At 45.2% G+C, this 11,060-nt stretch overlaps 1 protein-coding gene across 2 annotated transcripts in view; it reads right to left on the bottom strand.

The window, feature by feature from the left end:
* Window positions 1–542: 542 nt before the first annotated feature.
* SLC27A3 (solute carrier family 27 member 3) overlaps window positions 543–11,060 on the bottom strand; it is a 31,274-nt gene continuing 20,756 nt past the window's right edge. Inside the window, exons 8-10 of one of the 2 annotated variants that reach the window (XM_068252427.1) lie at window positions 10,819–10,916; window positions 10,605–10,735; window positions 543–1,391 (exon numbers count right to left, since the gene is read on the bottom strand). In XM_068252427.1, the coding sequence (XP_068108528.1) occupies window positions 1,215–1,391; window positions 10,605–10,735; window positions 10,819–10,916 (406 nt within the window). In that variant the 3' untranslated portion in view covers window positions 543–1,214. Of the gene's footprint in view, window positions 1,392–4,714; window positions 5,829–10,604; window positions 10,736–10,818; window positions 10,917–11,060 lie in introns of those variants that run through there. The other variant, XM_068252426.1, reaches the window with a different exon arrangement.

The raw sequence follows: 11,060 nt of genomic DNA, 5'->3' as shown, positions 1-11,060 counted from the left end.
AATCATCAAGTTTAATGATAATACTGCGAGCGAAAAGAAGAAGTGTGAAAGTAAACTATGGACATTTTTGGACCACAAATCTTAAAGAGAACCCGAGGTGGGAATTACTTTTACTATTGGGGCACAGAGGCTGGTTGTGCGCACTAAGACCAGCCTCTGTTGCCCCATCGTGTGCCTCCATGTCCCCCCTGCTCGCCGCTATACCCCCCGCATTGCTGGCTGTGTCGCCAGCTCAATGTTTACCTTGCGCTGTCAGTCAGCGCCGCTCCCCCGCCTCCTCCGCATCGGCGCACCCGCCCGTGTCCCTTCCCTCCCGCTGATAGGAGGGAAGTGACGCGGCGGGTGGCGCCGATGCGGAGGAGGCGGGGGAGCGGCGCTGACTGACAGCGCAAGGTAAACATTGAGCTGGCGACACAGCCAGCAATGCGGGGGGTATAGCGGCGAGCAGGGGGGACATGGAGGCACACGATGGGGCAACAGAGGCTGGTCTTAGTGCGCACAACCAGCCTCTGTGCCCCAATAGTAAAAGTAATTCCCACCTCGGGTTCTCTTTAAATACCAAATCCACCAAAGCACTAAAAACTGCTGATCGTCCCAATAAAGAAGATATAAACCATTTAGGCTTTTACCAGATAAAACATTATTAAAGTGAAAAATAATACTTTCAAATTCTTCCTCTTCTCTACAGTTTTAGTCTAAACAGAAAAGGGGAGGAGTCAGGCCAAGATTAAAAATAATAGTGTGAGAACAAGCTAAGCGACCGTACTTTCCTACCCTGTACGTCTCCCTGCTTATCCAAACTCATAGCAAAGGAGAGATCTCTGACCCAGCTGGAATTGTTACAAGTAATAAAAATTCTAAACAAAAATGGGGAGGAGTCAGAAGAGAAAAAATAATAGTGAGAACAAAAAGTTAAGTGACCATCCTTTTCTACCCTGTTTATCCAAACTCATAGCAAAAGAGATATCTCTGCTGGCATGGTTACAAGAAAAAAGGCACAGCTGTCTGAACCCTGAAATTTCACACACATCGAGGACGGACCACCAAATCCAAGATTTGGCCATCTAAAGCCAATCATGTTCCTGTAGACCCCTCAACCATCTGAAAAGCTAGGGTGAGTTGAAGGTAGTTATATCTGTTAGCAACCATCTTGAGAGGAGTCATGATTGCTGGATGCTACTTGGACTTATCAGTCTAAACCGGATGTTGAGATGTTAGACACGGAACTCAGAGGATAAAATCTTGTTATAAAGGTCCTCTGTGAGGGGACAATAGGACTGGAAACCATCATCCAAGACGTAGAGGGGATCCGATATAGTCAGAGGGGAGAAGCCATCTTGAACCAGGCGTTGCTTTTGCTGTTTGAAGGTCCCAGTGGTCTCCATGTGTTCCTGTTAGGAGGAAGGAGAAGATCAGATGTGATTGTCACTAGAACTGTCCTGCCTAAAGATAAAAGGGTTTATGAAACAACAGCCAACTACAGGAGAAGACATGTTGGATAGAAATACATCCAACACAAAAGGGCAACATTTGAGGTTCCATCATACTGGCACCTTTCAAAGTACACAATTTGGTCAAAAGCACATGGACACATGATCATTGCATCCATGTGTGTTCTCTGAACAATGAATAGCAATCTCTCCCTCTACCACCCCATGTAGGAGTTGCTCTAGACCACATAGGTTGCCACTAATGGCTAGAACAACCACCTGACTTTAAGGAAGCGTTCCACTAGATGTTGGCACATGCAACTGGGGACTATTGGAGTAACGTTGGTCCTCACTAGGTGCAGAAGTGGAGCAGTTGCTCAGAGCAACCAATCAGAAACCTTCGTCTGGAGAGCCATTCCATATTTGCATCAATTCTGCTCTAGTTTTCCCTCACCCTGGTTTTGATAAATCTGCCCCCATTTCGTGCCAAAACTGTAAAAGTCCCTTTTCTAATTGGTTATTGAAGATGGATGCACACACTTCTCTAGACTGTGTTTGTATGCTGCGGCATTATTATTTCCCCTTCAGTAGAATTAAGAGGCCTAGCCTAAACTGTGAAAAACTGTCCCAATAATTGCCCCACCAACTGAAATCACAGTTGGCACTTTTTCCAAACCCAGATTCATGACTTCAGAGAACAATCTCTCCACTTCTCCGCTGTCCAACGATGAGGAGGTCACCCCATACCAGATTGAGCGATTTACGGCTTTTATGCAGAACTTTGCTATAAAAGCTCAGGACTCTATAATCCGGTTATGGACAGGGTTTTGAATAAATTATTTTTGTCACTTATTAGTCCGCATCTCGGGGTACATTTTTTTTCTTGCCTTTTTAACCTTTATCATTTTATACATGCTTTGGGGGCCTCCCTCCCAGTGTCACACCTCCAAACCCCCATGGGTTGGTTTTTAGCTTGGGCACTTTTTACATTTTCCCCATCTACTATCTTATTTTTTTGGAATGGGACCTTAGGACACCAAAGCAAGCCAACCCTCTCTTGGTGATTGGTTCCACCACTTACAAGCTGAAACCTGCGATTGCCATTCTACACCTTGGTTTTGTGATTATTCATTTATCTTTCCTTTCCGTATCACTTGATACATTACACCAGTCTTTCTTAACCTTTTCACCTTTGAAAGACTCTTCAAATAATATTTGGATCTCAGGGAACCCCTGTATTAGCAAACGGAATGGGGATTTATTTTTCAGGAAGAATATTATACCCGAGAAATTGTTGTCTTTTTACCGCAGTACAGTGGAGAGCGTACTAGTCTACTGTCTCTGTGCGTGGTTCTCAAGTTGCACAGTAGCACAGAAAAAGCAGCGTCATAGGGTAATTAAGGTTGCTTAGAGGATAATTGGCTGTCCTCTTTTTCCATTAGAAGAATTATATACTTATTGTTTCAGGAATGTTGAGAACATTTTAAAGGGAATGTCCAAGCAAAATAAAAAAATGAGTTTCACTTACCGGGGGCTTCTATCAGCCCCATGCAGCCATCCTGTGCCCCCGTAGTCACTCACTGCTGCTCCAGTCCCCCGCTGGCTGCTTGCCGACCTCGGAGGTCGGCGGGACGCATTGCGTACATTTTTACGCATTCCCGCTAGTGCAGGAACATTATCACATACATTTTTACGCATTACTGGTTCAATGCGTAAAAATGTACTCATTGAACCAGTAACGCGTAAAAATTTATGCGTTAATGTTCCTGCACTATCGGGAATGCGTAAAAATGTACGCAATGCGTCCCGCCGACCTCCGAGGTCAGGAAGCTGCCAGCGGGGGACTGGAGCAGCAGTGAGTGACTACGAGGGCACAGGATGGCTGCATGGGGCTGGTAGAAGCCCCCGGTAAGTGAAACTCATTTTTTTTATTTTGCTTGAACCTTCCCTTTAAAGGACGCCTCACATCCGGGACATGTGTTATTTGAACATCTGCCTTCTAGAAAATGTTTTAGACTTATAAAAACTAAGACAGATAAAGAACAGCTTTTATCCTTCAGGCATTACTATGTCAAATGCCGTTAAGTGGCCATGTTGATAAGGGTTGCTGGAAAACTGCACTTTAGAATTTCGGTTGTTACAATGACAAAGATTCACAGTTTTTAAAAAAAAGGTGTGGCTAAAATCAACTAACAGCCTCATTTAGCTCATATTCCATGTCCCGCCTCTATAGTGCTTCCTATTACAGTAACCACCAACTGAGGCCAGTCTCACCAGGGAACTCCTAGGGAACCCCTGCAATGTCCTCAAGGAACCCTGGTTGTGAAAACCTGTACTACACCATAAAAGTCTCCTGGTTCTCTCCTGCTTGTTTTCTTTTTTTAACCATCCTCTGGAAGAACAACAGATATTCCAGACGCGCACCCATCATCCAACAGGATCGGAACTTGGCAGTGAGTATTGTAATAGAGGAAAGTTTTTTTCTTTTTTTTTTTTTAACAGATAAACTTTGTGGACAGATTAACTTCTCCAGACCACCTCCTGGAAGATCTCCAGACCACTCAGTCTGAGACCTCAGTGGTGGCAACATTCCTCACTAAGGGACAGGAAACCCACAATTCAAAAGCTCCACCCTACCTTTGTCAATGTTTTTCCTGTCTCTTTTGGATTAGGAACAGTTTCTGCATCACGTGTATTTCTTAGGTAAAGACCCTTGAGTAAAGTAGGCAGCTGTTGTCCCCATTTGTTGCAAGGGGAGCTGATGTGGTGGGTCTCAGGAGCACAGGGGGGCCTTGATTCAAGGCACCCACCTGCTGGACCTCATGGTTTTGCCAAGTTGCCGATGTTTTCCACCGGACCCGTAATGCTTGGGCCTAGCATGACAGGCTCCTTCTGTACCATGCAGGTTAGGCGGATATGTCATCAACTTAAAAAAATTAAAAAACCAAGCAAAGTCCAACATAATCAAAAATACCAGACAGTGTGACTAAAGTGACCAGATTCTTATATGTGGAATTGTGGAACTAACAGAAAAGTTCATTCTAGAGGGGCACAGCAGGTGAAAACCCCAGACAGTGTAGTCCACTTCACAGAGACTCAGAAAGACACAAAGTGATTCATTTATCTTGCAGCTGTGCAAAAAAACAGATCTATGCGAAATCGTACCTGCGAGAAAACTCACCCACAGAGCAAGTTTACAACACAGTTTAATACCAATTAGATAACTCCGCCCCCCCCCCCCCCCCCCCCAAAAAAAAAAAAAAACAGGCTTACAAAGCTGATGACTTGGTTTCAAAGTTCTTTATTAGATACCCTGTCGCAGTATAAAAAAAGGCTATAAAAATACAAAAAAATACATAGAAAGATTTCAGTTTATAAAACTAGAGTTAGCATTTTGCCCTAAGGATACAGAAAATTTTGAAAAGTGGAATGACAATATAAAGCGGGGTAGGGAAGAAGATTTGCCACACCCTTTTGCATAAAAAAAATATCTTAGCATTGATAATCCCCAGGCACGTCCTAGGAACTAATAGTTTAACAGCATTTTTTATAAAGGAATACCGTTATCTGTCACCGCCACACACAGAACAAGAAATCAGAAAATAAGATTTGGGAAGATGGGAGGAGCAATTTTTCTAGAATTACCAAGTTTACCAATGACTGAAAAGAATCAGCATCAAAGTAAACGATGAAGATTTCTGCGCCGATAAGCTTACACATTAAAACCACAGCAGCCCAAATAATCACAGAGTAACGCTAGTTGCTCCAATAAAGCACATGTGAAGAGTACCTTATAGATATTCCCCTCAAAATAATACTTTTGTTGTTTTCTGGCCTCTAACATTTATTTTAAACAAAAAAAGGGGGAGGAGTCAGAACAGGAGAAATATAAGTGAAAACAAGAAGTTAAGTGACTGTCCTTTTCTACCCTGTATGTCTCCGCTTATCCAAACTCTTAGCAAAAGAGATATGCCTGCTGGAATTGTTACAAGTGATAAGGCACGCCTTTCAGAACCCTGACACTTCACACACATCATTGAGGACGGATAACCTAATCCAAGAGTTGGCCATCTTAAGCCAATCATGTTCCAGTAGACCCATCCGCCATCTGCAAAGCTAGGGTGAGTTGAAGATCGTTACATCTGATAGTAACCATCTTGTGAGGAGTCATGATTGTTGGACGTTACATAGGCTGATAGGTCTAAACCGGATGTTGAGATGTTAGACACGGAACTCGGAAGATAAAATCTTGTTATAAAGGTCCTCTGTGAGCAGATGATAGGATCGGACGCTCTCATCCAAGACGTAGAGGGGATCAGATATGGTCAAAGGGGAGAAGCCATCTTGAACCAGGCGTTGCTTTTGCTGTCTGAAGGTCCCAGTGGTCTCCATGTGTTCCTGTTAGGAGGAAGGAGAAGATCAGATGTGATTGTCACCAGAATTGTCCTGCCCAAAGATAAAAAAGGCTCTACCAATCAGCAGCCAACTATGAGATAAGAGCTTTACCAGCTCCACCTCTTACTGCTCATTTTGGATGGACCTACATCCAACAAGAGATGATGACATTTGAGGATTAATCATACTCATAGTATACAAATTGGCCAGAACTACATGGACAAATGAACATTGCACCAATATGTGCCTAGCATTTAATAGCAGTACCATAAATATTATAAACAGTGCCTCTCTCTCCCCCACCACCTTGAGTTTCTCCATGCCACACAGACATTCACATGCAATTGGTTCATGTAGGTTGCTATGGCAGGCTCCTCTTCTGGGAAGGCTCCCACTAGATGTTAGCTCAAAAACATGCTCATTTTCTCCCATTCAACCGTGCACATCAGAGCAGCAGGTATTGGTGTTGGGGCTTGGCTACCCATAGCTGTTCAAATTCACCACAAAGGTTTTTGATGGGGTTCAAGTCTGGTCTCTACATAAACCATGGAAGTTCTTCCACAGGAGATCCAGGAAACCACTACTTTATGGACCACACTTTGGGCATAGAGACAGAAGGGCAACATTATAAAAAAAAGCAGGAAGAAGCTGGACTAATTTGGTGCAGAAGTGTAGCAGCAGCACAAAGCAGCCAATCAGAATCCTTGATCTGGACACCAGTTCATCCAATCAGAAAGAATCCTTGATGTGGACACCCATTTGCTCCACCATCCAGTGATGAAGTCACATCATTCCTGATTAAGTGATTTTAGGGTTCTGTGCAGCTGCTGACTTGGCCATAGAAGCTAATAGGTTCACGATGATCGCGTTATTCTGACTTTGCTTCCGGAGGTAGTTCGCCACTTGGCAGTGAGTGTTGAAATTTCGTTTTCTTTTTGCATGCAAGAAGCTTCAGCGATCCAGATCTGTGGTCATCTGTGACCCATAACTATTTATATTCTGCTGCTCAAAATGGGCGACTAGATCCAGAACCAGCATGAAAGAAATTTACTGCAAACATTTACCAAAGGAACAGACTAACCAGCAAGCTCATGGTGAACCAAAACTCATTGGAGTGTTTGAGGGGCTACAATGGTCCTAAAAGCCCCCTTACTAAAATGCTATGAATACAAAAGTTTGCTTTCTTAAAACAGAAAGAATTTGCGATAATTCAGGTTGGAGTGAGCTTGAGATGTCTCCCAGAGCATCACTGCTGAATATATGCAAATTAACCATTGTTGCCCTTAATAAGCTAATGGTTAATTTGCATATATTCAGCAGTGATGCACTGGGAGACATCTTTACCAAAGGAAGCTTCTGATCTGAGTGATATGAAAATGAAATGAAAATGGCCCTTTTCCACTAGCTGCAATCCAATCGGAATGGCGACTGTTTGTGAATCGCAACAGCCCTGTGATTACCATGTAAATCACGGTGCTCATTTTCCACTAGTGCAATTCCTTTTTTTCTGAATCGCAATTGCCGGCCTGCTGCGCTTTTGCGCTCCTAGGCATAGTATAGATCCGCCAATCATCAGATGAGAAATGGTGCCGCCACAAGCGTGACCAATCAACGATTCAACCAGATTGGAGCCGAATTTGGTCAAATGTATCGATGGAACATGCTGGGAAATCTTGGGCCAACGTGGTCGGTCAGGTGCGAGGCAGCAACAGCATGCGATATGGCAAGCAACGAACGTGACATCACAAACGCACCCCACGTGCTACAACGCCGGAAGCCACTCGGTGCAAATGCGGAAGTAATGCGGATAGGTAAAGTATTTTAAAGTGTACCAGAGCTCTTAAATTAAAAAGATTTTATACATACCTGGGACTTCCTCCAGCCCCATCCGTTACAATCGCTCCCACGCCGCCGTCCGCAGCTTCAGTACCGGGTCCCATCACTGCCGTCAGTCGGAGCCAGTCTGGCATAAGCGAAGTGCGCCCTCTACGTATCACTCCAGCAGCTGCTGGAAAGATATGCAAAGAGCGCACTTCTCCTGCATAGCTGGCCGCGACTGACAGCAGTGCCGGGACCCGGTTCTCGTACCTGCGGGCAGCGGAGGACGGCAGCGTGGGAGCAATTCGAGTGGATGGGGCTGGAGGAAGCCCCAGGTACGTATACATTTTTTTTTTTTAATTTAAGAGCTCTGAGTCCCTTTAATGCACGGGTGCACATAACATTTGGGGGGACGTTGTGTCACAAGGCCGATTCATGAAAGATTTCATGCAGAAATCAATCGGGAATCAGCTTGAGGTATATGGCAGCCAACAGATCTCTTTCTGCTCAGATTCGATTAGAGAGAGATCTGTCTCTTGTTCGATCTGCCCATACATCCATTGATATTTTAGTAGTCACTGACTCAGAACAAGCATGCAGATTAGGTGACCTGATGAAGTTAAAAGACAACTGAAGTGAGAGGTATATGGAGGCTGCCATATTTATTTCCTTTTAAGCATTACCAGTTGCCTGGCAGCCCTGCTGGTGCTCGGCCTCTAATACTTTTAGCCATTGACCCTGAACAAACATGCAGCAGATCGGGGGTTTCTAACATTATTGTCAGATCTGACTAGATTAGCTGCATGCTTGTTTCTGGTGCGATTCAGATACACCCGCAGCCAAATAGACCTGCAGGGCTGCCAGGCAACTGGTATGGTTTAACAGGAAATAAATATGGAAGCCCAGTGTTCTGCCCAGAATTTTCTCCAGATGGGTGGCATGAAAATGTAGCTGGGTGGGGTGCGAGGGGGGAATGCAGGCCCAGTGCTTACAGCATTGGAGTAGGATAAGGAGGCAAGCTGATGACAGCCGGGTGCTCACCAAAACTAGCCGGGTGGAGCACCAGGCTAAAAAAAGCCTGGGGAGAACACTGGAAACCTCCATATACCTCTAAGTTCAGTTGTCCTTTATCTCTATCAGCTGCAACCTTTGTTTCAGGTGTGACTTTAACAAAGGTCATTTTACATTTCCCAAAGCTTCAGTATCAAACAGCATACCCAGCATGCATCAGCAATATTAGATATCGGTTATCTTTGTAAGTTGAGTTGTAGATAACTAACATGGAATTATGACCAGCAGCCGCCTCTTCTGTGCCAGACGTTCTACACAAAGGAGGTTCCACAGACCTCAACTTTGGTTCTACATACACAAGCATTTGCTACAGGATGTTACCATGTTACCACGTTTACAAAGCAAGCTGGGCCGTCTAACTAGGGCTGTGGAGTCGGTACAAAAATCATCCGACTCCAAAGTTTATGAAACCACAGACTCCGATTCCAGGTACCCAAAATTACTCTGACTCCTCCACTCCACAGCCCTTTAAGGGCTTTGGGGTGGGTACAAAAAAAAAAAAAAAATCATCCGCCTCCCTCTGACTCTTCAGTTTATGAAACCCCAGACTCAGGTAAAGATTGCTCTGACTCCTTTACCGACCCTGCAGCCCTGCTCCTCTAACAGGTGGGCTGACACTAATAAAAGCTCCATCGCATGTCTGCCCTGTCCATTTCGAATCCGCTCTGTCCGTATCACTCTCCAAATACTTGTGTGTCTTCTGGTTCTGCTGACTCTTCTGCTCGGTCCCAAATCGGATAAACAGACCAAAAGCCGGCAGGAGCATGGGTTCCCGTAAGAGTACAATAGACCAATCCTTAGAGACGGGGAGAATTTTCATTAGTCAACCATGAACTCATGAGGATCCTCCATGTTGCTAAGAATACCCATTGATCTATTGCAATCTAACGGGTATCCCCATGCGTCTGCCGGGCACCGATCTGTTACTGGGACGGAGTGAAGGAGTTGGCAGTATCAGAACAGGTGGCAATCGAAGCGGACGCGTTGAGCAGCCTGGTGAGGACACTGTCCTTTCCCATAGGCCTTAACCTTCCTGGCGGTAAGCCCGAGCTCAGCTCGGGCTATGCCGCGCAGGAGGAATTCTCAGGCCCTGCTGGGCCGATTTGCACAATTTTTTTTTTTTTTGCAACATGCAGCTAGCACTTTGCTAGCTGCGTGTGCATTCCGATCGCCACCGCTCCGCGCCGATTCGCCCCCCCCCCCAGACCCCATGCGCTGCCTGGCCAATGCGTGCCAGGCAGCGCTGAGGGGTGGATCGGGACTCCCTTAGACGTCACAACGCCCATGACGTCATCCTGTCCCGTCGCCATGGCGACGGGGGAAGCCCTTCAGGAAATCCCGTTCTTTGAACAGGATTTCCTGATCAAAGATCGCTGAAGCCCTAGGCTCGCTACATGACTTAAAAATTTTTTTTTAAAAATAGTGCTGCGCTGCCCCCTGGCGGTTTCTAATAGACCGCCAGGAGGGTTAATTGTGTTCGTACACCCAGCACTTTGGTCTGGAAAAATGCAACAGGGTCGGACTCAGCTTTGTGTCAAAGGGATCCGTTTTTGCTTTCTACTTCGAAACAGTCTATTGGTGCTCACACAAGGTACAATTAAAAAAAACGTAAAATTTTCCCGTTTAATCAACCGAAACAATCAAATCTAAAAGAATCCTTTTTTCGATCAAGAAAAACGAACAATGATCCCATTTTTCAATAAAAATCTGATCGGACATGTTGGAAAAATCTTTATATAAGATATAACGGAATAACCGAATGGAATTACCCAATTTAAAAAAAATTGTACCATGCATGGGCACCATAAGTCTCCAGTCCTGCGCCTGGTGACCTCCATCCTCTGGCTCTTTTATAATATTACACTGGGACAGATGAGTTGTCACACCTACCAACACTCTCAGGAAACGAGGACGGGCGTAGGGCGGCAGAAATTCCATCACGTGGGCGAAGACTTGATCCAAATCCAGCTGGTGCCCGGGGCGAAGCGTGATGGCCGCCATGCCTGTCCGGCCTTCATATCCTGGTGAAGGAACATGCTGCTAGTGAGCAAAATGATGACCAGCACCAACAAGAGACGGAAAAGCTACAGAAAGGAAACCCCACCTGGAACGCTGACTCCGTAGATGTTCACCTCCTGGAAGAACTCCAGAACACTCATGATCTCTGAGACCTCGGTGGTGGCGACATTCTCTCCCTTCCACCTGCGACAACAAAATACCTACATAAATAAAGCTCATCCATGTCTGGACAATGTACCCCCCACCCAGAACTGCTGCTCCCGTTTTTGGTTAAAGTAGATTCAAGATAAAATATGGGGTCATTACTAATGGCCTCCTCGTGTATAT

The sequence above is a fragment of the Hyperolius riggenbachi genome, chromosome 9 (assembly GCF_040937935.1).
Source record: "Hyperolius riggenbachi isolate aHypRig1 chromosome 9, aHypRig1.pri, whole genome shotgun sequence".
In the NCBI taxonomy this organism is placed as follows: Eukaryota; Metazoa; Chordata; class Amphibia; order Anura; family Hyperoliidae; genus Hyperolius; species Hyperolius riggenbachi.
The sequence above is the reverse complement of the archived record's forward strand: the minus strand, read 5'-3'. Positions and strand labels throughout refer to the sequence as shown.